Source organism: Hylobates moloch, unplaced genomic scaffold, assembly GCF_009828535.3.
Source record: "Hylobates moloch isolate HMO894 unplaced genomic scaffold, HMol_V3 SCAFFOLD_3, whole genome shotgun sequence".
NCBI classification, from domain to species: Eukaryota; Metazoa; Chordata; class Mammalia; order Primates; family Hylobatidae; genus Hylobates; species Hylobates moloch.
This window is the reverse complement of record NW_026652278.1, coordinates 11,122,745-11,148,641: the sequence shown is the minus strand read 5'-3', so window position 1 is coordinate 11,148,641 and position 25,897 is coordinate 11,122,745. Positions and strand designations below refer to the sequence as shown.

General features: G+C 46.0%; 1 protein-coding gene across 4 annotated transcripts in view; it reads left to right on the top strand.

The window, feature by feature from the left end:
• BTBD16 (BTB domain containing 16) overlaps window positions 1-25,897 on the top strand; it is a 67,510-nt gene that overhangs the window by 19,868 nt on the left and 21,745 nt on the right. For 3 of the 4 annotated variants that reach the window (XM_032169515.1, XM_032169507.1, XM_058435744.1), the window contains 4 exons: window positions 29-143; window positions 6,698-6,767; window positions 7,932-8,062; window positions 16,699-16,818. In XM_032169515.1, the coding sequence (XP_032025406.1) occupies window positions 29-143; window positions 6,698-6,767; window positions 7,932-8,062; window positions 16,699-16,818 (436 nt within the window). The remainder of the gene's footprint in view (window positions 1-28; window positions 144-6,697; window positions 6,768-7,931; window positions 8,063-16,698; window positions 16,819-25,897) is intronic. The other variant, XM_058435745.1, reaches the window with a different exon arrangement.

Below are 25,897 nucleotides of genomic sequence, written 5' to 3'. Positions count from 1 at the left end.
GACAGCTCTCTTGGCTGTGCCTCCCCAGCCTTTGCCACGGCCCTGAAGAACCTCTACATGAGTGAGGTGGAGATTAACTTGGAAAACGTACTGGGAGTGCTGGCTTCCGCCCACATCCTCCAGTTCAGTGGCCTGTTTCAAAGGTAAGGAAACAAGGCTGACTTCGGGCAGGGCCAGGCCTGGGGGAAATCGGAACGGCAATTCCTGGCCCATTTGGTGGAACATTCCTCTTCACTGGGCTAAGACACCTCGGGTGTCTGTGCCAAGGATGGCCTTGAGCCTGGAAAGGAACTGAGACACTAATTCACACTAACAGGTGAGCCATCTCGCCAGCAACATGCTAGTTTTAACCAAATGATTCTCGACTCACAGGAATGAAATGCAAATGGGAGGATTTCTACCACTGGGAGACACTTCGTGTGTATACACAGTGACTTCCTAGTAGCCCCCAAACCAGGCTTGCTTATCAATTTCACCTCTTTTCATTGTTGGCTAAAAAAAACCCCAAAAGCTCTCTCCTTTAAGTCATACACACACACACAGAAGCTGGCCATTGGAGGACAAGCTGACTTTTCCATCACTGTTAGGCCTAAATTTTCCCGCTCATTTGAGATAAAGTCTTGTTTTTGCTTGGAAATAATATTTTTATTGTTATAAATGTTACATACGGTCATTGTAGTTCTTTTGGAAGACAGGAAAATGCAAAGATCAAAGTTAAAATTGCCCTCAAATCCCCCTGCCCATTTTAGGCACAGCCTCTCTTTTGGACGTTCAGACCCCTCTGGCCCACCTGGGCTGCCCAGTGGGAGGGTTCATCAGGGTGTGTCGGAGGTGTGGGGAGGAGGTGGTGGGGGACTAGGACGCATTCAAAGTGGGTTGGCATTGAATGTGAAAGCTTCCTCATCCTGACGAGGGTTGCGTGGGCTCATGGATGCAGAAATCATGAGCATGAGGGGGCAACAGACATTGCTTGGTGTTTCCGCCTGCATCCAAGCAGCCGAGGAAACGCATCCTGGAGGGGTGAGAGTCAGAGCTCCCAGTTTGCATTGGGCTTTTCCCGCAAAGTCAAAAGTAACCTGGGTCCCTGCAGGGTCTGTGCTCAGTTCTGCAATAAGGTGCCCCTTAGTTTCTATGTACATTGGCGGTCTCTGGCATAAAACGTAGCTTATAACGTTTGTCGCATCTGCTTCCCAGGACTTTGCTGGGGATTAGGGGATGTCAGCACACAGGGCTTTGGGATGGAGTGTTTGCCTTTCAGTTCTCAGCTCCTTGCAGGGATGACCTCATTTCATCTTCCCTGCAACCCTGGGAGGTAGAACTGTTACTACGCTCATTTTACAGATGAGAAAACTGGGGCTTTGGGGAGTAAGTAACTTGGCCAAGGCCACACGGCTGCCAAGTAGAGAAGCCAGGACTTGAAGGTCAAGGGGCCCCAGAACCTGGACCTCTAACACTGTACTATTCCACTTCGCTCGGGTGAGGCAGTAATGTTGTCACTTGCTCATTTGTGGTTCTGACCCTCCCTTCAATGGCATCCGGTCAGGAGAGGTTTGCTTAGGGTCACTCACTTGTCAGTTTATTCACTCACACCTACACTCATTCGTTCATCTGCCTCAAGGACAATTTCTTGGGCTTCTCTGGGAGGCCAAGGAGACAGTGAGGGACAAGATGGGCAGGATCCCTGCCCTCTCAAGTCTCCTGTCCAACAGTCTCTAAGACACCAGAAGTGAATAAAGGTGGATGGAATGAAGTTTGGGAATTCCTAGCTGGAAAATGTTGTGCTATGTATTATTAAGTTCAAGCAAAGTTAGTATCTATAATAAGAAAGAGCATTTCTTAGAATTTCTCCTCCCTTTTTTGTGTGTCCTGTAATATTCCTCCATTCCATTAGTGCTTATGAAAGGGTAAGTGAACCAAGTGGAAAAGCATTCACGGGATTCATTTCTCCAGAATATTTTGTTTCACCTCCTGGGCTTTTTGAGGGATGTGTGCCTACTGCATTGATGTCCTGAAGACAGAGGTGGTATCTTGTAGCTTTTTTTTCTAATTCCTGATGCAATTCAGTATAAAGAAGAGGTCAGGGCAGAAGGTGGTCTGCCTGTTTTGTTTACTTCTTAAACCTCAGGCTCATTATCTGACTGAAGGAAGAAATGAATGAATATACCATCCAAGCCAAGAGAAGACATTAGCTGCTCTGCAGAGGGGAGAGACCGATCTCTCCTGGGGATCTTACAGGTTTCAATTCATTTTTTGTAGAGTTCACACAGTCAGATTCAACCCCATGAACGTTTTTGAACTGGTGCCTCATTCTGGGGACTCATGAAATGGGTCCAGGCCTTTGATCTGGAGCATCTGGCAGCCTCGTTGGGAACGCAGGTGCCTGGACCTCTCTGCAGGCGACACACATTGAGGAGGGCCTGGAGTCTTGAAGAGGCACTCCAGTGTGTCAGCATGGTCAGACTGTGGGGTTAGGTGGCCGTGGTAGATGGGAGATGAATAGTTGCAGGCAGAGCCAACTGGTGTAGCGTCTTAGAACCATCTAAGGAATCTGGCCTTGACCCTGAAGTGGTGGGGTGAAACGTCCAGGTTTTCCTGAGATTCCCGTGTCCCTTCCATTGTATATATCACCCACTGTCAGCCCAGCATAGCCTTGTGATGTATAACTATGAAATCATAACTCCTTTACACAGAGTATTTCTGAGCAGCTATTTCCTGGTGCGGTCCAGGAAGTTATCTCTGACCTGAACACTGGGAGGGTAGCTTCCCTCTTGAAGTGGGGCCTCTGGCCACCTTCTGTCTCCAAGCCTCAGCTGCCCTACCTTAGGAGCAGACTGGAAGCCTCACCCAACCTTCAGAACTCTTGCCCTGGCTTATCCAGAGATGAAGCAAGAACGGCAGCTTCTTCATCCTCCTTTCCCCTCCCCCCACCTTGTTTTGAATGCCAGAGCAGGAAGGGCTTTGCAGCTAATGAGCCAAACCTTTCATTCCACTGATAAGCAAACACAGGCTTGCCTGAAGCTGATGGGACCTGCCCAAGATTCTCCAGATAATTGTGGTGGGGCTGGGATTCTAGGTCAGAGGCCAGGGCGGGCCTGCATACAGCTGGGCTGGGTCTTGCCTGCCTTTGAGAGGCTGATGGTGCAGCTGGCAGGGTGTGGCACCATAGGATACATGTGTGTTTGTGTGTCTGTGTAACAGAAGTGCCCCAGGTCACTCTGATAGCATCACAATGTTCAGGTGCTGAATGAGACCTCACAGGTTATCTCAGCTGAGCTCCCAGGCAGTGGGAAATTGCCAGATGACAGCTTAATTCTGAATCACACATACCCGAGGCCTCCCATCTTGAAGGGATGCAGTGTGCACACAGCTTCCACTGGGTGATGTTCCTTTGACTCTCATGTCAATATCTTCATTGGCACTTGGGCTGGAGTCACAGTGGAGATTATGGCTGTCACATGCATGTACCAGCACATATGTGCATGCATGTGTATGCAAACACACGCTCACACACATACACATGGAGCACCTCCCTGGCTGTCACTTGGGTTCTTCCAGGCTCACAGGGCCAGAGGGGCATTTCCTTGCCTCCATGCAGGGCTGAACTTCCTCTGTGGGCAACTTCCTGGTCCTTTAGAATTTCCGGAAGTGGAAACCTCCCACCTCCCTGAGCCCAGAGGCCAGCCTGGGTGGCTTTCTTTGCTTCCTTTGGTCTGAGAAGTCTGATCATTTCCAGCCCAACCAATGGGTTTGACAGTGAGGAAGGAGAAGCATAAGAGAAGGTGCCAGCCTCCTGGGGCACTCATTTCTCCCCCGCGACTCCAAGCCCAGCTAGTGATCCCTGTAGGTTTCGACAGACAAAAGCTGGCACCTAAAGGCTCCTGTGCCCGATGAGGGTGGGGCCCGAGCCTCTTGTTCAGCCTCGTCACACCTTGGGCTTCACCCTCTGCTGAACGGTGAGGCCATGAGCTCCAGGAGGAAGGGGCCTCCACCTGTCCCTGGTGGCATTTCCAGAACCAGCAGCACAGGTCAGCACAAAGCTGGCACTCACGATGGATTCGTATGGGGAGCGCTGCTTCCCGGCAGTCTGTTGTTTCATGGGAGGTGGAGGGAGGTAAGGAACCAGGCAGAAGAAGGAAGTCATGGAAATCAAAACTAAGGCAGTATGTGGGGAGGAGCAATCAGGGTGGCTCGCAAGAGGAGGTGGTGCTGGTCCTGAGCCTGGAAGAATTACAGCAGTAAAAGGGGGAGAGAGAGCGGACAGGGTGGAGCAGCATCAAACTGGGATGAGCCTGGCCACAAAGACCTAATGCAGCTGCAATGGCCAGAGGTTTGGATGAGCCCAGGTTATGCAGGATCTTGTAGCCACATGAGCAGGTCTTGGTTCAGTCAGCAGAGCGGGGTGCCTGGGCTTGGGAGGGGAGGGTGGCAGAGCCTCTGTGGTTTAGGCTGAGCCCCTCCTGTGTGAAGGATGTGGTATAAATGTGGGAGGCTGCAGGGCAGGGAGGCTGGCTGTTGAGAGGCCATGCAGAGGCTCAGCCGAGAGACCAGGAGGGTCTGAACTAGGCAGGGGAAGTGGGAGCGGGAGGAGGGGCACGCCCAAGAGACAGCCAAGATGCAGGATTGATAGGACTCAGCAGTCTTAGACGGCAAAATGCCCAGGGGATGACAGCAGCGCCTCGTGTTTACTCAGCACAGGTTTCCCCAAGACAACTCCTTCGAATGGGTGGAGTCAGTCTCTCTGTCTGAAGGGCCGATCCTAGCACACAAGGGGGTAGAGTGCCTTGGCCGTGACCAGATTATTTATTCATTTATCATTTCTTACCTTGTTCTAGTAAAGGCTTTGAGTGGCTTCCATGAATACATGAAATAAAGCCACAGAACACCAATTTTTTTTTCTTTTTAAGGAGGAAACAAAAAGATGGAGAGGCTACCATTGCATACTAACTCTAATAACCACAGTCTTCGTAAGATGGGACATGCATTCAGCTCTGAACTGGCTAGCGGCAGATAAAAAGGGAAACTTGATCAGTAATATTAGATACAAACTAGATAATAGTTTAAAAAACAATTCACTTGGGAGAAGTACAGCTACTATTAGTATGAAAACTGTGGATGTCTTCAGCAGATGACCCCAAGCAACCTAATGGTCAATGTCCTCAATAATATTTGTAGAGTAAATGCAACAATAAATCTTATAATTTTTTTTCTTGATGTTGGCAAAAGCAGCACACCAAAATGCAGCTCAGTAAAAGCTACTCTCCAGGAATGTGGTTGTTGGTGGTAACGAGACCCCATCTGCCTTCTGGTCTGGCCTTATGGAAGGATACATTTTAGAATAAGTGCAAGGGGTACTGGATGTCCTTTAAGCCTCTGCCCACGAGCAGTGTGTATCTCAACTGAGTTTAGGACAACCATTGAGTCATAATGAGTTCAAGGTTGTGCTTCCATATGAGATCCCAGTGGCTACTCTCTGGTGCCCTGCTCAATGAAGTGAACATGCTTCAAAGCAATTTTGCTGCAGAGAGGTTAGTATTAGCTGTGAAAGTTCAGTCACTGAAACATCTGTGACCCTACCTGCCACATAGCACATCTACCACATTCCATTCACCTCGGCTCATGCCCTTCTTGGAGGGAGGCAAGGAACCATGTAGAAGAAGGAAGTCATGCAAATCAAAGCTAAGGGAGTATGTGGAGAGGAGCAATCAGGGAGACTTCCAAGAGGAGGTGATGCTGGAGCTGAGCCCAGACGAACTACAATAGTCAAAGAGGGAGAGACAGGGGACAGCGTGGAGCAGTGTTAAACTCAACGGCACTGCAGCTATGCCAGCCCTGACATTCCCTCAAAGTGTGGAACCTGCTCCTGCCCCAGGGCCTTTGCACATGCTGTTTCCTCTTCTTGGAATGCCGGTCTTCGAATCCCTGGCCTGGCCAGTTCTTTTTCCTCCTCTTTCAGGTTTTAAGTGCTTCTCTTCTGATTTCTGGTCACTTTTCTGATTTAACCACACTAGGCTGAAGTCTCCATTTTCTGCCTTCCCATCCCACCTTGTTCTTTAACTGTTTAACCCTTAACATGACTGCCAAATGTGGTTATCTGTCTGAAAGTTGACTTAACATGTCACCTCGCTGGCCCAACAGTTTTGTTCTTTGCGCACCAAGGACCTCTCCGGGTGCCTAGCACACGGTGTGTGCTCAGTGAATAGATCCTTCATGGGGGGGATGAGCCAAATCAACAGGTCCTAGTCATGAGCCACAGAGGCTTCGCCTGAAAGCTGCTCTTTGATTCCATTTGTGCACAGAGAGGAATGGGACTTGAGGCCCCTCTGGTGACACCATAAGGGTCTGTACAGGAAGACAGTTCTCAGGCAGGGGAATGACCAGATGGGTGTGTCGGCTAAAATCAAACCTCCACTCAGCACCTGGTGGCACTTCAGCTTTGAGCAATAATCCTTGTTCCCTGCTATAGGGTTACTTTGTTTTCTCCTGAAGGATTTGATCTCTGGCCTCATCTCCCAGCCCAGAGCTATTTCTAACAAGCCATGTTGGTCTTGTCCTCTGGCCAAATGTCCATGGCCCTAAAGAGAGGCTCTCTTCCGTGCAAAAGTCTGCTGCTGTCCTGGAGTTGAATGAGAACCTCGGACTTTCCGCTTCTCCAAAAGCAGCTTGGGTTCCTCCAGAAACTGCAGTTCTCTCTCTCCAGGTGCATGGATGTGATGATAGCCAGACTCATGCCAAGCACCATCAAGAAATTCTACGAGGCCGGCTGCAAGGTGAGAACAACCCAGCCAGGGCACATTGCCCCTTGGGGGGGGCCTTCAGGAGCAGCCCAGATGCTGGGATTTTACCCACCAGGCCTGCTTCCCCCAGAATATCTATTTGAAGTCACCAAATATTTTATTTTGCCACATGAACACATTTGTTTTTTTTTTTTTAAATCATTTTATTTTTAAAAGGATGTTTTAACACCAAAAAAATAGAAAGACTTTAATCTTAGATGGGGGAAGAAGCAGCATAGCCTTTCTCACCGAAACAGCAGAAGACGTTCCAGGACATTCTTGCTGGAGTCGTGAGGTCTGGACTCACCTGGGTCTAATCAGTGCGTCAGGGTTAGGAATAAATGATAGAATCCAACCTCATTCTCAGAGGAGAAAACAGAGCCAAGGAGGGCAGCAACCTGTCCAGGGGAATCAGCTGAGTCCAAACCCCAGGCCTCCTGACTTCAGCTTTCTCTGTATGGCCACCAGTGACCTGGGGGGGGATACCAATCAGCATGCCACAGTTCTCCCATCATCGCGTCCTCCCCTTCGCCCCACTGGTAATTCCAAGGCCACTTGTGGTGGCAACTGCATCCTGGTCAGCATTTCTCAGCAACGCTTGGGCTGCAGAAGGACCCCAGGCCCGGAAGCTATTCGAGGTATACTAAAGCTCTCTCAGGGTCCCTGGTTCTGGGAAGCCTTTTCCACTTTCTCTGCCCTTTAATTCTTGCTTTTTGGGTGTGTTCAAATCATAGCCTCAGAACTCCTGCGAGGTACACCCCTTGGGCCCTCCACGATCAGCCACTGACTTGAGCCAGTGGGCAAGGCCTATGGTCAGGCTGCCTGGGTTTGCATCCGGCTCTGCCACTTACGAGTTGTGTGACCACAGGCAATAGCAGGAACCTGGGAGCGTCAGTTTCCCCACCAGTGACACAGGGATAACAGTGAACCCACCTCATAGGTTTTTGATGAGGATTGATTTAAATCAACTGAGTGCAGCGCCTTGAGCATAGAAAACACTTAGAAAAGGTATCTGCTGTAATTCATGTATTTTGTAGAAAAGGTTTGAGCGCGTCTGCAGTAACTCTCCCTCTGAGCACAGGTGTAGTGTCGTCGCAGGCCAGCAGAGGGTGCCAAGAGCTCAGGACTTCCTTCATCAACTGGCTTTTTTTGTCTTAGTACAAGGAAGAGCAGCTCACCACCGGCTGCGAGAAGTGGCTGGAAATGAACTTGGTTCCTCTAGTGGGGACGCAGATCCACCTCCACGAAATCCCGCAGGACCTGCTGCACAAAGTGCTGAAGTCCCCCAGGTCAGAGCTGGCTCCCAGGGTGCGGCCGCTGAGAGGGGGATGGGAGAAAGTAGGGGCCAGGCTGTGGAGGGAGGTGCTCTGGTGGAGGCTGTACTCCCACCTTAAGCTTCCTGCCCTCCTGGACAGCTGGGCCTTGGCTGGGGCTGGAACTCAGGGTGCTGTGTGTGGGGTTGGGGAGAGGGCTCCCTTCACGCTCTTTCTTGTGGGTAGGGACCCTCTGAGTACCTGCTGTCTCAGGTATTTTCACCTGGGTGCGAAAAATGCAAGACTTAATTACTTAAGTAATTTTTAGAAAAAATCCTGACAACATTAATGCACATTCATTATAGAAAATGAAATCTCTCACCCTAAATCAGCCTACATCTCCGGCTCTGACTCCTCTGCTGAATAACTCTACACCCACATATCTGATCGCCTGCTTGACCTCTCTGACAATTAAGATTAAAAGCCATCTCTCAATGCCCCTGCCCTTTCCTGCACCCCAACCCTGCCCCCAGTGTTCCTCCACCATCTGACTAGTGGATCAAGCTAGCGCCTTGATAGTCCTGGATGCCACTTTGACCACACTCCAACCCTGAGGTCATTTCTACCTCCAAATCAAGTCCAGCGCTATGGGCCTCGCTCCACAGGTAGCAGCCCCGGCTCAAGATCGGAGGTCCAATGTCTCTTATTTTGGACCAAGGTGACCTCTAACTGTCTTGCTTCTGTTCTGGACCCCCTTCTAATCGCGTCTCTAGCTAACAGCCTTTGCCTCTGGTGACCTGGCTCCTTCAACTCACACAGCATAAGTGCAGCCACGGGGGGCCCCCCCTGAAACTTCCCTGATGAACACCTCCCCATACCGGGCCTTGGTTCATGCTCATCCTCCTGCCTGAAATGCCTGTCCCCTGCCAGGCTCCTTCTCCCTTACAGAAATTCATGGAGATGTTTCCCAATGCCGGGCTTTTTAGGTTATTTCCAATGTTTTATCAACATAAATAGCACACTGGTGAACATCCTTCAACATTTATCTTCATCTCAGATTCTTTCCCACATTAAATTCCTAGAAATGAAGTTACTAAGTCAAAAGAACTTTCTATTTTGTGTTAGTCTCTTAAACATTTTTATTTGAAAATAATTTCAAACTTAAGAAAAGTTGCAAGAATAATGCATAGAATATATAACCTATATAATGCATAGAATATATATTCTATTCTATGCAAAGAATATATACATAGAATATATACACAATAATGCATAGAATATATAGTTACACCTGGTACTGCCAATCACCCTAGAGTTCAATTTCTGCCCTGCTTGCTATATCATCTGCATCTCTGTATCTACATATACACTTGTTTTTTCTGAACTATTAATATTTCGGGGTAATTTGCATTTATTAAGTTCCTTTACTCCACATGCTTCAGTGTTTATTTCCTAAGAAAAAGAATTTTTGAAAAATATAACTGTAGTGAAGTTATCAACTTCAAGAAATTTACATTGATGTAATACTTTGATGTCATTTGCCCAATACTGCCTTTTATAGCATTTTTTTCTCTCTTCAGTGCCGTTTAGGACCACTTAGTTGTCATATCTCCTTAGGACTCTATTTAAAAGGATCTTGGTACCCATTTCCAAGTTACAAAAATTTTATTACCTCTGAGTAAATTTCTTTTTTTTTTTTTTTTTTTTTTTTTGAGACGGAGTCTCGCTCTGTCGCCCAGGCTGGAGTGCAGTGGCGCAATCTCGGCTCACTGCAAGCTCCGCCTCCCGGGTTCACGCCATTCTCCTGCCTCAGCCTCTCCAAGTAGCTGGGACTACAGGCGCCCGCCACCACGCCCGGCTAATTTTTTGTATTTTTAGTAGAGACGGGGTTTCACCGTGGTCTCGATCTCCTGACCTCATGATCTGCCCGCCTCGGCCTCCCAAAGTGCTGGGATTACAAGCGTGAGCCACCGCGCCCGGCCACCTCTGAGTAAATTTCAAAAATGAAAACTAAATTCTGCTGAAAATCCTAGTAGAATATTAGAAAATGAGTGTTTACTCATGTGTATGTGTGGAAAGTGTTCTGATTTCAGAAATTAGATTTGGAAAGATTTATCCTACTGTTGATTTGAATTGGCTACGTAGCATGCAATGCCCTCACATTTACAGAGATGCGAGGCAGGTAGAACAGAGTTCTGGGACAGGCGGAAGGAGACCATATTCTCTAGGAAGCCTCCAGGAGTCCCAGCCTCATGCCAGCCCAGGGCACTGGCTCACTCCTAAAGTCATTCCCTGGTGTTCTCTGCTTTTCCCCACTCAGGCGCTCCCCCACTCCCCAGCGGAGCAAAGGTTGCGCAATTGTTGAAGAAAAGATAAACATGGCATCCCTTAGACTTTTCATAACATTGTCCCTCCCTTGGAAAGGCTGAGCTGTCACACCCTGGCAGCATTAACCAAGAAAGGAGAAAAAAATGTCTGACCACAACCAGAAGGTTGGTGGTGGGATAAGCCTGACAAACGTACACTGGGCAGAAAAAGAGGTCAAGAGCATTACGTGTCAAGTGTCTAGACTCACCAGCTTGGCAGACATGACTGATGTGGAAAATGGGTCCTGCTCCTCCGGCCCCTCCCCAGGAGCTGTCTGCACAGACAGTCCAGGGCTATCACTGAAGGGGAGAAGAGCCCTGTGTGGCTTCAGGCATGTCATCAGCCACGTGCCCAGGCTGACCACTCCCCAGGCTCTGCTCACGTCTTCTGAGGTTGATCTCCAGTGGCTGCCTTTGTTAAAGCGTGAGGGAGGTGGGAGACAGGGTTCAGGAAGAGGGGGGCTTGTTAGAAGTTTCACTGGCAAGGGCTTCTCATATTAGGGTGCTTGTGAGTTTCAGGCTGCTGGCCAGTGGATTTGGCACCATGGCTCACAGCTATTTCAGAATGCACCTTTCTCGAGCTAACATTTTGGGGTGTGCTGTGTGCTATGTGCACTGTCCCTTTCTATCCCCACCACCCCATGTGGTGGGCACAGTTATTATCCCTGATATAAGAGGGCTAATGATGGGCAGGGCAGGGCCTCCACTCGCTCCAAAGTCCACGTCTTGCCCTGTATGCTGCACCCCTTGTCGTTGGTCATGGAGGCCAAGGCTACCAGCAACTAAAAGGACATAGCGAGAAGTGAGTGGTCCCAAGGAGCCACGTAGCCCCAGAGCGGGATATGTGGAAATGCAGACTCCAAGGTCAGGGGTGGAGTGGCCCTTGGCCTGACTTATCTGCCCCTCCAGCTGTGGGGCCAGTCCCCTGTTTGTGGTCACATGTGTTTGGAACAATGTCCATTTCTTAGCAGATGCTGCAGCTTCTGGGCCATTCGGCCGTCTCCATCTGAAGTCCGTCGAGCTCATCTTCCTTCAGGTTTTGCTTTCCATTTTGTAAACCACCTGGGGTAAAATATGCAACAGTTTTCCTGACCTCCTGGGCCTCCGGTTTTAATTTATTTGCCTGGCATTTGGTTTCCAGTTAATTTTCTTCTTATAGGTCACTGTTGGGTTACCCTGTTCTACTAACTCTAATATTAAGAAACTTTCATTCCAAGTTCTGTTTTTCTGGAAGCCAAGTTCCTCACGGACTTCGGAGGATGGAGACCTCAGAGCACTGTCTAGCTGCCATCTCAACAAAAGACTACCTGGCGACCAGGGGCACTGTATCCCTATGTTTCCAATTCTCCCTGACTGCCCACCTATAACCTGAGAAGTCTCGAGGTCTCAGGAATTCCCTAAGAAGAGCTATGCATGTCCTCCTCATTGCATCTGTCCCACGCTTTGCCCTCCAGCATGGGACAAGGTTCCCATGGGTGTCTGGGACACCCCTGGGCACCCATCTCAAATATAATAGTGCCTAATCCAATGCTTCTTTGGCTAATACTAACAATACCCACCAATTATTCAGCACTATACAGTTGTTGTTGTATACAGAATACTCTGAGTGAGTTATCCAGACTGATTCCTATAGCAGCCTAATGATGTGGATACTGTTATTGGCGTTTCTTGCCTGTGGAATAGAGATGATAGGAAATGACGGAATCAGCTGAAGGTCTCCTCATGCAACATGAGAGTTGGGATTTGAACCCACGTCTGAGTGGCCTAAAGCCTGTGGTCATTACCAGCTCACTGATGTGCTCTGCATGAGGCCTTCTTTTTTCTTATTGATGGTCAAGAACAATAAGAATATTGATATTATGGCCGGGCGCGGTGGCTCACGCTTGTAATCCCAGCACTTTGGGAGGCCGAGGCGGGCGGATCACAAGGTCAGGAGATCGAGACCACGGTGAAACCCCGTCTCTACTAAAAAATACAAAAAATTAGCCGGGCGTGTTGTTGGGCGCCTGTAGTCCCAGCTACTCAGAGAGGCTGAGGCAGGAGAATGGTGTGAACCCGGGAGGTTAGCTTGCAGTGAGCCGAGATTGCGCCACTGCACTCCAGCCTGGGCGAAAGAGCAAGACTCTGTCTCAAAAAAAAAAAAAAGAAAGAATATTGATATTATTTTTACTGTTAAAAAAAGTATATCTCCTTGTAGTTTCTGAAAAAAAAGTATAAAGGTAGAATTATAATACAAAACACAATTGTACTCATCTCCCCAAATGAATGAATATTAATATTTTGTCTTAAATTGAGAAATCAAACATTTCCAATGAAGCAGAAGTCGCCTATGTTCCCCTCCCAGTCCCATTCCCTTCCTCATTTCTGCCTCCTTCCCCTCCTAAAGACAACTAAACCACTGTTAGAAACTTGTGCAGGTTTAATCTACGTAATTTTACTCTTACCACATGAATAATACTGCTTTAAAAGATTTAAACTTGAAATACATGTTCTCATCGTGATTGTAACGTTCTGCAACTTATTCACTTACATCGTGTGTTGTGTTCTCTCCATGTTGATATTTCTATATCTAATAAGCATTTAAAATTTTAATTGTAAAGGGTTCTATTGAACGAATACACAACGATCTCTTTTCACTGCCTTCCTAATGGCCTTTTGTTTTGTTTTGTTTGTTTGTTTGCTGTGACAAGCGATGGAGCAGTGGGCATCCTTGTTCATATCTTACTGACATGGTCATGGCTTTCTCTATGGCCTACATACAAAAGAGAGCTTTTATTGTTTATATATAATTTTCTCAGTAAAAACTAGAGGACAGTGTCTTATGAAAAGCACTTTTTCCCCTAAAGAACAATTACCATTTACATTCCAATGGCTGCTAGCGAGTGCCAGTAAACACACATGGTACAGCCCATAGAGGGAGGTTCAAGTCCCTGTGAGTTCTGTCTTGATTGAGGCCATCAGAGCTCTTAGGTAAATGAAAAGGTGTATGAATGTCTTTGGTGTGGTTATCTGTTGCAGAAACGAATACTTTCAGGTCTGATATTGACCTAAAGACAGAGGAATTTAATAATTATTCTTCATAAATAATAGAACCAGGATTCTGATTCATGGAGCTCCCAAGGACTCCCCCATGTTGCTGCTAGCCCCTCTTTAGTAAGACCTCAAAGGACCTTCTGGGCTTGAGGACCTCAGGTGTGGAGTCTACACTGGAAGTCACGCCACTTCACCAGCCCAGCTGACAAAGTTCTTCACGGGGACATGATACCAAGTGGCTCTGAGGAGAGTCTTCCTTTCTGGCCTCGCGACGATTGCCAGATGGTGACAAACTTGGTCCTGTCTGGCCAGAGTCAAAGTCCATGCATTTGTAGGTGGCCTGAAAACCAAAGGAGAGGAAAGAGACAGTTTTACTCTGTTCAGAAATAGCATGAGAGGTGGGTGACATTTTCATTGTCCTTTAGAGTCATAGTTTGTCTTTCGTGCCACCCACCATAACCACATACAGTGGTCGAATGTGGAAATGGTGATGTATTTTAAGGCCAGGGTGCTATGTCCATGGTCAGAGACTGAAAATATCAACAGGTTTAAGAAATGTTGAAATGGCTCCATAGATAACCATCAGAGGCTACTAGAGAAGGGGGCTGGGAGATAGCCACACTTACAGAGCTGACATTACAGAGTTGCAGCTATTCTTTTTTTTTTTTTTTTTTTTTGAGACAGAGTCTCCCTATGTCGCCCAGGCTGGAATGCAGTGGTGTGATGTCTGCTCACCGCATGCTCCGCCTCCCAGGTTCACGCCATTCTCCTGCCTCAGCCTCCCGAGTAGCTGGGACTACAGGCGCCTGCCACCACGCCAGGCTAATTTTTTGTATTTTTAATAGAGACGGGGTTTCATCATGTTAGCCAAGATGGTCTTGATCTCCTGACCTCGTGATCCGCCCTCCTCGGCCTCCCAAAGTGCTGGGATTACAGGCATGAGCCACTGCGCCCGGCCAGCAGCTATTCTTTGGCAATGCCCATTTATGGAGGAGAGGCCTCATGCTGCAGCAGGGACTGCACGGGCTCTGGAGCTAGGACCTGACCCTGCCATGTATCCATAAGAGCTTCCATCTGCTGAGCATGTCATGATGTGCCAGGCACTGTACTAAGCACTTTGTATGTGTGCAGTCAGTAGAATGATGGCCCCACAGATGTCCACATCCCACTGGCTGGAACCTGTGAATATGTTAGGTTGTATGGCAAAGGAAACTAAGGCTGCAGATGGAACTAAGGTCACTAATCATCTGATTCTTTTCTTTCTTTCCAACTTTTATTTTAGGTTCAGGGGTACATGTGCAGGTTGTTACATGAGTAAATTGCATGTCACAAGGATTTGGTGTACAGATAATTTTGTCACCCAGGTGATCAGTATAATATCCTTGATATAGTTTGGATGTGTGTCTCCACCAAATCTCATGTTGAATTGTAATCCCCAGTGTTAGAGATGGGACCTGGTGAGAGGTGATTGGATCATGGGGGTGGATTTCTCACTAATGGCTTAACACCATCCTCTTGGTGCTGTTCTCCTGATAGTGAGTGAGTTCTCTTGAGATCTGGTCATTTCAAACGGTGTGGCACCTCCTGCCTTGCTCTCTCCTGCTCTTGCTCTGGCTGTGTGACATCCTCCTCCCCCTTTACCTTTTGCCAAGATTGTAAGTTTCCTGAGGCCTCTCCAGAAGCCAAGCAGATGCCAGCATCATGCTGCCTGTACAGCCCATGGAAATGTGAGCCAAGTAAACCTCTTTTCTTTACAAATTACCCAGTCTCAGATATTTCTCTGTAGCAATTCAAGAACAGAACAGTACAACCCTATACATAGTTTTTCAATCCTCGCCCTCTTCCTACCCACCACCATCAAGTAGGCCCTGTGTCTATTGTTCCCTTAATGGTGTCCATGTGTACTCAATGTTTAAGCTCCCACTGATAAGTGAGAACATGCAGTATTTAGTTTTCTATTCCTGTGTCAATTGGCTTAGGGTAATGGCCTCCAGCTCTACCCATGTTGCTGCAAAGGACAATCCTTCGCTCTTTTTTATGGCTGTATAGTATTTTATGGTGTATATGTACCATGGTTTCTTTACCCAGTCCACCATTGATGGGCACCTAGGTTGATTCCATGTCTTTGCTATTGTGAATAGTGTCCGCTGGCTTATGGGAGCTTATTCTGGATGACCTGGGTGGGCCCATGGTGATCACAAGGACCTTATAAATGTGAAGAGGGAAGCCAAAGAGTCAGAACCATAGAGAGATTTGAAGATGCTGAACTGCTGACTTGAAGACTGAGAAAAGGGCCATAAGCAAAGGAATGTGGGTGGCTTCTAGGTGCTGGAAAAGGCAAGGAAACAATTCTCCCTTGAGCCTCTAGAGGGAACACAGCCCTGCTGACAACTTGATCTTACCTTGTTTGGTACTTCTGACCTCCAGAATGATAAGAAAATACATTCGTGTTGTTTTGAACCACTTGGTTTGTGACAATTTGTTATCGGAGCGATAGGAAACTCATACACTCACCTCATCCACTCTGCACCACTCTCCTCTGAGCAGCTGCTGTGACCACACTTTCACAGATGAGGACATTGCAGCTGCGGGGCAGTTAAGCAACTCACAGGAGGTTCCACAGCCAGTCTGGCGAGGAACTGAGATTCTAACCTGCCCTGTACCCAGGTCTGAGCCCAGAATTGTATGACCTTGGATACATTATTCAGGTTTCAGCCCTCAATCATGGCTAGAACTAAGGTGAAGTGAGTGAGGCACCTTGGTGTGAAATTTAAGGGAGCACCAAAAAAACTTAGTCATCAAGATGCGGTATATTTTACTGTAATATATCGGAATTAAAATTGATGCCAAAAAATGCCATAATGAACAAAATACTAAAATTTTAAATAAACATACGGTTAATCTCGATTTCTACGTCTATAAAAGTAAGGGCTATGTCCTAACTTCGCAGGATGGTTGTGTGGAATTAAATGAAAAAACCTACAGAAAACAGCTTGGGAACACCTGGCACATAGTAAGAGGTCATTAAATGATGATCATTGTTTTGCAGGGCACAGAGGGTGGGTGAAAACATAGGCCCCAGTGTCAGGCTGCTGAGCTTCAAATCCTAGCTCCGCCATTTCCCAGTTGAGTGGCCTTGAGTAAGCCGTTTACTACCTTCAGACTCAAAGGTGGTGTCACCTCATTCCCAAACTCATTCTAACCAGTTTTTTACAAGCAGCATGATTTTGTGCTATTTCTAAAATTTCTTCTCAATCTTTTTATTTTGGCCAGGTTGTTTACCTTTAGTGAATTCCATCTTCTGAAAACAATGCTTTTGTGGGTCTTCTTGCAACTAAACTACAAGATTCAGGCAATTCCGACTTATGAAACCGTGATGACATTTTTTAAGAGGTAATATAACTTAGTGTTGATTGATGAAATACACAAATACTGAAACGTACAAACACTGCTCATAATATCACGGGGGAAAACCATCAGTGATATAATTTTTCATAGCATCATTCAGAGGGCAGTTTTTTTTTTTAATAGGGCCTAAGATTATAGGATGCTTTCAAACCACCAAATTACCTGGAAAAGTAAACAACATGTAGGTGTTGTACTATGAGATAATCAGGTGCTTCTGGGAACTTGCTGTGTCCAGTAACAGGCATGATGCAAAAGGTACTCCTCTGTTCAGGAAAATGACCACACTACCCTGACCTTTAAAATTTCATTAAAAAAAAAATCAGCTTTCTTAGGTTGAATAAAACTCACTTTTTCTGTGGAAGTAACTGGTGGCATTACCTTGTTACGTTTATGTTTCTGGTCCCCACAGCCTCAGGAATGAGGGCTTCCAAGCGTGACAAGGCGAGTTTAAGGAAGTGGAAATAAAGATGCTTCATTTCTTTTGCATGTGTGAGTTTAGCAGATAAACACATCTTCACGTAGTGACCTGTTTAAGCCAAGTTTCATTTGCATTGTTTTGAAGCATGTAATTCATTTCTGGAACAGAACATCTGTGTACTGCGTTAAGTAAAGAGCCCACTTTTTTCTCTGTCTTGTTATTTGAGGAAAGCAGTATTCAGTGTCGGAATTATATGTACTTTGTTTAGTTTCCATATAATTTGCTTTGAACCCAAATGTTTTACCCGCCCTCCCCCACTCTTTTAATAGCCTATGAGACACTTTTTCCAATGAGTCATGCACACCAGGAGGAATTGCTGTTTGGCTCCAGGTCAGCTCTCCTACTGGAAACGTCTTAGCACTGGGAGATAGGAAAAAGAACTAGAATGTGGTGATTCATTAGAGCTGTGTTTTTAAGACGGAAGAAGCAAGTGAGGAGAAGGGAGTTCAGGTGTGGGCCCCCTGCCAAAGTTGCTGTTTCCGAGGCCTTCGCTTGCACTCCTGAGCCAGAGACGCCACAGCTCTTCCCCGGGGTGGCAGGCACAGGGGTATTTCTCACCACCACAGCTTTTCCATTTTCCTTTCGAATCTACGTTGATTTGTCCCAGACCTCACATCGCCATGCATTTCCCCAAGCCCCCTGATCCTGTATAATTTTCTTCGTTGGAAACCATTTGCTTCTTTCCAAGTCATGTCATTGCCCCGACCTAGGCAGTGATGACAGATCTTTCAACAGGGGCCAGAGTCCTCTCAGTGTAGAGTGGGGGTGGCTCCAGACAGCCAGAGCCTGCTGTGTCCCTTCCCCAACCTCCCTCCTTCCCTGCTCGGCCCTCCCCTCCCTCCAGCAAGCTTTAGGTCAGACTGAGAGAAAAGATGGGAAAGGGTAGGGCTTGGGTGCTCTCCCCTGCACACTGTCCAGGCCCACTCTGTCAGCACGGAGGACTCTGTGGCCCACTTTTAACACCGTGGATGCTTCTCCTCCTGCCCAGCTCAGCTGCTCCAGAGTGCTAGCACCTCGCAGTTGTGTCTTTGTCATTGGCCTCCATCTCCCAAATGCATCTCCTGAGCCCCGGGCTCCTTCACCTGGGGGTCTGCTCTGGCTACTCCTGCTTCCCCCAGTCCCTGCCTGCTCTGCCTCCTCTCAGTCTATCCGTGATGGGGGCCTCCCACCAGAGCTGCTCTGCTCAGCCCCTGATGAACTCCTCAGTTCATGTATATGTCCTGCCCCTCCCAGGGACATCATAAGCAGCTTCAACAAAGGGCTTATGATCCTTTCTCTTGCCCCAACTTGCCTGGCACCTTGCTGGACTGAGAGTCTCCATCAGACTTTTTTTTCTCTTTTTTTGAGATAGGGTCTTGCTCTGTCATCCAGGTTGGAGTACAGTGGCGTGATCATAGCTCACTGCAGCCTCAGCCTCCTGAGTAGCTGGGACTACAAGAGCATGTCACCACATCTGGCTAATTTTTAAAATTATTGTTATTATTTTGAGACAGAGTCTCGCTCTGTCGCCAGGCTGGAGTGCAGTAGAGCGATCTCAGCTCACTGCAACCTCCGCCTCCCGGGTTCAAGCAATTCTCCTGCCTCAGCCTCCTGAGTAGCTGGGACTACAGGCAAGCGCCACCACGCCCAGCTAATTTTTGTACTTTTAATAGAGATGGGGTTTCAACATGTTGGCCAGAATGGTCTTGATCTGTTGACCTCGTGATCTGCCCGCTTCGGCCTCCCAAAGTGCTGGGATTACAGGCGTGAGCCACCGCGCCCAGCCTAAAATTATTATCTGTAGAAACAGGGCCACTCTGTTGCCCAGGCTGATCTCAAACTCCTGGTCTCAAGTGATCCTCCCACTTGGCCTCCCAAAGCACTGGGATTACAAGCAGGAGCCACTGTGCTGAGTACATCCTTTTTTTTTTTTTTTTTTCTTCTGAGGCAGGATTTCACTCTTTCACCCAGGCTGGAGTGCAATGGCACGATCTCGGCTTGCTGCAACCTCTGCCTCCCGGGTTCAAGCAATTCTAGTGCCTCAGCCTCCCACGTAGCTGGGACTACAGGCACGTGCCACCACACCCAACTAATTTTTGTATTTTTAGTAGGGGCGGGGTTTGACCATGTTGGCCAGGCTGGTCTCAAACTCCTGGCCTCAAGTGATCCTCCCACCTCGGCCTCCCAAAGCACTGGCATTGCAGGTGTGAGCCACCGTGCTGGGTCTATGTAGCTCAGTTCTTCTCACAGAAGTGGGTCTTAAATGCTGATGGAAAATTCAGAGAACGCCATGCGTGTGGCAACTTGAAATCATAGAGATAGCAGACACATTTCTGTTTCTATTGATGGGTGGTGCCCGTTGAGTGCACTAGTCCAAGAAGGATTCTCAGCTTTTCTCTAGGCTCTGAGAAGAAGAATGTCGCAGTAGATTAGCGGTGTCTATCCTGGCTGCAGGAGCCAGGCTTGGTGGCGCCCCGGCTCCATGTTTGCCATCCCCTGCCGAGGATCCCCAGGGCTGACCAGCAACAGTGCGGGGGCTTTGTAGCTGCTGGTCTAGCGGGGCTGGTGGCCGGAGGGCTCCAGCTGCCCCGAGGCACCTCTGCTCCCTGTGGAGGTGGAGGGAGACTGCAGGGAGTCACGGACAGCCTGGGCCGGCATTGTGTCACCAGGGGAGTTGAGCTACAAAGTTCAAAGGGGCAAAGGGAGCAGCTAATCAAGGAAGCTCCAGTGGTCGCAGACAGGGATGTGCCAGGAGCATTTCAAAGTGAGACAGAGGAGCAGACCCTGGGGAAGACAGTAAACAGGCTCAGAAATGAGAAGAGAGGGAGCTATTTGGCCCAATTTTAAAAATTGCAAATATTGATAAAATAATTTCAATGACAGAGCAATCTACTTCCCGGGGAGGGGGACATGTTGAGGCCGTCACATTATGGAAACTGACAAGTTGGAACTGCACTTTCCTAACATGTCAGTAGTGGGACAAGCTGAACAAATATTAGCTCACCCGGACCTTGACCCTACCAGGAAAGAAGCTGAGCAGCAACTGCGGGCATGGCCTTGGCTGGCCCAGAATCCGGAAAGGAGGGTCGAGAGCCATTAACTGAGTAAAATGAGTCAGACGCCCCTTTCCTCATCTGTCTCAGCAGTGTCCGGAAGACAGGCCAGGAGGGAACGTAGTTGAATAATTGACTTCTCCAGCAACAACTATACCCGAAAATAAAGACATACGTCCAAGCCATTTCTACTCTCCCATTTTCTTTTGTTCATTAATTTTTTTTTCAATCTTTCATTCATTCAACAAATATTTTTTGGACGTGTGCTATGTGCCTCAGACACTGACATAATGTTGAAGGGGCAGTTTCTTTGCCTAGCCAGATGTTTAGAAACAACTTCAAGTTTATTTTTGTTGCTATCTAAGAACATCAATGTAAGAAGGAAACATAAACACACACACACGGTCATGTGTGGCTTGCAAACATGTACAAACACACACCTATATGCACATAAACGCACACACAACTACACACATCTAAAGCATACACACACACACACACACACACACCCCTCTACACTCTACAGCTTGTTTTCCTGGCAATAGCTAGTTGAGAAAAACAAATAGGCTGTCCCGAATTAAATTTAACATCTCCTTGTAGGAAAAACAAAAAATGTAAGCAAAGCCGTTGCCTTCATCCATGAAGGAAAAGTCATCATTTCATTCCACTTGGTAGTCTGAGAAGTTCAGGAAAGCTGTAAAAACTTGTAATTGGAGAAAGGGCAGAAGCAGGCAAATTTTCAACTTTTTAAAAGAACATTTTAAAGTCAAGGCATAAAATACAGAAAAGTACATGAACCTTAAATGAAGAGCTCAATGAATTTCCACAAAGTGAACACACCTGTGTAACCAGCACCCAGACCAGAACAGGGGACGTGGCCAGTCTCTAAAGCCCCTTATCTCAGTCCCTACCTCTTCCGCCAAAAGTAAACAGTATCCTGACCTATTTTACTACCGATACCTCTTCCCTTTTCCTGAACTTTGTATAAATAGAATTCTGTAGCATATGCTTTTAAATGTCTGGCTTCTTTCAAGCAATAGTGTATCTGTAAAATCCATCCACGTGGCTGCATGTAGCAATAGCTTGTTCATTCTCATAGGATATTTCATTATATGATTATACCACAATTTATTCAGATGTTGGTGGACATGTTCAGCCACTAGGAATAGTATTGCTATATACAACCATGTACATGTCTTGCGGTACACATAATTATGTGCTTCTATTGGGTAAAAACCTAGGAATAGAATTACTATGTCATAGGGTATGAATAAGTTCAACTTTAGTAAATACTGCCAAACAGTTTTGCAAAGCGGCTGTGCTAATTTATTCCCTAACCAGCAGTGCGTGAGAATTCTGGTTTTTCCATATCCTTGCCAACACTAGGTATCTTCAGTCTTTCACTTTTCTTTTTCTTCTTCTTTTTTTTTTTTTTTTTTTTGAGACAGTCTCGCTCTGTCTCCCAGGCTGGAGTGCAGTGGCATAGTCTCAGCTCACTGCAACCTCCACCTCCTGGGTTCAAGTGATTCTCCTGCCTCAGCCTCCTGAGTAGCTGGGACTATAGGCATGCGCCACCACACCCAGCTAATTTTTGTATTTTTGGTAAAGACGGGGTTTTACTATGTTGGCCAGGCTGGTCTTGAACTCCCAACCTTAGGTGATCCACCCGCCTCAGCCTCCCAGCTTGGATTATAGGCATGAGCCACCGCTTCTGGTCAGTCTTTCACTTTGCTAATGGATGGAGAGTGGAACTAATTTGCCTATTCCCTTTTAATTTACGTTCCCCTGCTAATGAGGTTGAGCGTTTCTTTATATATTTTCTAACCATTGGGTATCTTTTTAGTGAGGTGCCTGCACAAGTCCTTTCCCCATCTTTTCTTTGTTCTTTCCTGTGTTCTGCTACGTTCTGGTCCATGTCCTTGTTGGATATATGAATTCCAAATACCTTCTCTCTGTGGCTGGCTTTCTCACTTTCAGAATGGTCTTTTGTTGTTGTTGAGAGAGTCTCACTCTGTTGCCCAGGCTGGAGTGCAGTGGTGTGATCTCAGCTCACTGCAAACTCTGCCTCTCAGGTTCAAGCGATTCTCTTGCCTCAGCCTCCTGAGTAGCTGGGATTACAGGCACGTGCTACCACGCCTGGCTAATTTTTTGTATTTTTAGTAGAGATGGGGTTTCACCGTTTTGGCCAGGCTGGTCTCTAACTCCTGATCCAGGTGATCTGCCTGAATCGGCCTCCCAAAGTGCTGGGATTACAGGCGTGAGCCACTGTGCCCGGCCTCATAATGCTCTTTTGATGAACAAAATTTTAAATTTTAAGGCAGTACAATCTATCAAGCCTTTCTTTTATAGTTAGTGCTATTTTTTTTTTTTTTTTTTTGAGATGGAGTCTCACTGTGTCACCCAAGCTGGGGTGTAATGGTGCAATCTCAGTTCACTGCCACCTCTGCCTCTTGGGTTCAAATGATTCTGCTCCCTCAGCCTCCTGAGTAGCTGGGATTACAGGCACGTGCCACCACACCTCGCTATTTTTTTTATTTTTAGTAGAGATGGGGGTTTCACCATGTTGGTCAGGCTGGTCTCGAAATCTGCCCACCTCGGCCTCCCAAAGTGCTGGGATTACAGGCATGAGCCACCATGCCTGGTCTATAGTTAGTGCTATTTAAGAATCTTTGCCTATTCCAGTGCCATGTGGATATTCTCCTATTTTCTTCTAGAAGCTCCGTTGTTTTACCTTGCATTTAGATCTAGAGTCCATCCAAAAGTATTTTTTTAAGTATGGTGTGAGGGAGGGACCATGATCATGGTCCTTCTTTTCATAAGGATGCACAATTGATCCAGCACCGTTTACTGGAAAGGCCATGCTTTGCTCACTGCTCTGCAGTGTCACCTTTGTCATAACGTATTTTACATGCTATGTGTTAAATGTTAGTGTCATACAACTATATGTGTGACATATACATCATTTTCAGTATCTCTATTCTGTGCCATTAGTCTTGTCTATCCTTGAACCAATACCACACTTTCTTAATTACTGTTTCGTTATAAATCTTGAGGTGGAATAAGACATCCCCCAATTTTGTTCTTCTCCAATATTACTTCGGTCATTCTTGGTCCTTTGGATTTTCACATATTTACTTTAGAATCAGATTGTCAAATTCCACCAAAAAAAGACAAGAGAAAAAAATGCTGAGATTTTGACTGGGAAGACATTGAATATGTAGATCAGTTTGGGGAAAATTGACCTCTTTAGACTACTGAGATTTTTAATCCATGAAAATGGTATAAATCTCCATTTATTTGTCTTTTAAAATTTCTTGTCCAGGCTCAGTGGCTCACACCAGTAATTCCAGCACTTTGGGGAGGCCTGAGGCCAGGAGTTAGAGACCAGCCCGGGCAACATAGTGGGACCTCTTTACAAAAAAAATTTAAAAAATCAGCTGGGCATGGTGGCACACTCCTGTAGTCCCAACCACTTGAGAGGTTGAGGCAGGAGGATTACTCGAGCCTGGGAGGTTGAGGCCGCAGTGAGCTGTGATTGTGCCAATGCACTCCAGCATAGATGGCAAAGTGAGACCCTGTCTCAAGAAAAATTAAAAATAAAAATAAAATTTCTCTCAATAAAATTTAATAGTTTTTTGTATAGAGGTCTTGCGCGTCTTCTGTTGTATTTATTCTTCAGTGTATAATGTTTGCTGACTCTATTGTAAATAGTATCATTTAAATATTTTTATATTCTAATTGTTCGGTGCTGATATATAGAAGTACAATAGTTTTGTATATTGACTTTGTGTTCATATATTGATAGATTTTCTTATTAATTTTAATAGCCTGTACATTCTCTTGTATGTTTTCTACATATAATTATGTGATTTTTAAGAATAATACTAGATTTAGCTCTTTCTTTCCAAATCTTGTGTCTTTCACTTATTTTTCTTCCCTATTGCACTAGATAGAATCTCCAGGATCATGTTGAGTAGACATGAACATCTTTTGATAATGACATGAACATCATCTGATAATGAACGTCTTTTTTTTCTTCTCAGTCTCAAGGAAAAAGCTATCAGTAATTCCCCAATCTATGTATGATACTTGCTGTGGGTTTGGTGTAGATACTCGTTATCAAATTTTGAAAATGCTCTTCTATTTCTAGAGTTTTTAATCACGAGTGAATCTTACCGACTTTACTGAATGGTTTTAAGATTCTCTCAAAATGATACATAGTTTTCTCCTTTTTGCTGTGAATGTGGTAAAATATATTGATTTTTCAAAGCAATAAACTTTGAGGTGTGATTTAATTACAGCAAAATGAGTACATTTTAAATGTACAGTTTGATGACTTTGATAAATAGATATGCCTGTATAATCAGCACTGCAATCAAGATATAGAATTGTTGATTTATTTTTTAATGGTAAACCAACTTTGTATCCCTGGAATGAAGCCAACTAGGTCAAGCAATGTTATCCTCTTTCATGTCACTGAATTCTATTTGCTGACTGTTTAGAATTTTCACCTATATATTCGTGAGAGATATTAGCTTGAAATTTTCCTTTCTTGGTTTATCCTTACCAGCTTTTAACTAATTTTGAGGTTATACTAATTTCATCAAATAAATTTCAAAGCAGTCCCTCTTTTTCCATTTTCTAGAAGAGTTTGGGGGAGACTGCTGTTCTGTCTTCCTAAATATTTGGAAGAATTTATCAGTAAAGCCATTTGGGCTTGAGATTTTGGAAGACTTTTAGTTATAGATAGAATTTTCTTTATATATAGTATTATTAAGATTTTATGGGTCTTTTTGTGTCAATTTTAGTTATGTTCTGTTTTTCAAGGAATGTGTACTTTTCATCTAAATTGTTTTAAATTTATTGACACCAGTAATTAACAAACTTTATCTTTTTAGAGCTTTTTTGAGGAATAATTGGAACTCAATAAACTACACATAGCTACTGCTTCAATTTGATGGGTTCTAATGTACATAAGTACCCATAAAATGATCATTACAATAAAAATAATGAAAATATCCATCTCACACAAAGGTTTCCTTGTGACATTTAATAGTCCACTCGTAGGCTGGGCGCGGTGGCTCATGCTTGTAATCCCAGCACCTTGGGAGGCCAAGGCAGGCGGATCACCTGAGGTTGGGAGTTTGAGGCCAGCCTGACCAACATGTTGGAACCCCTTCTCTACTAAAAATACAAAAATTAGCCAGGCGTGGTGGTGCACGTCTGTAATCCCAGCTACTTGGGAGGCTGAGGCATGAGAATCGCTTGAACCTGGGAGGTGGAGTTTGCAGTGAGCTGACATTGCGCCATTGCACTCCAGCCTGGGTGACTGAACAAGACTCCAACTCAAAAACAAAACAAAACAAAACAAAACAAAAATCCACTTGTCCTCTTTGCTCCAGCCCCACCACCGCCATTGGTGGGCAAACACAGGTCTGCTTCTATCACTCTAGATTTGTTTGCATTTTCTAGAATGTTACACAGTCATGCGTCACTGAAAAACTAGGATGTGCTCTGAGACATGCATTGTTAGGCTGTTTCATCCTTGTGCAAA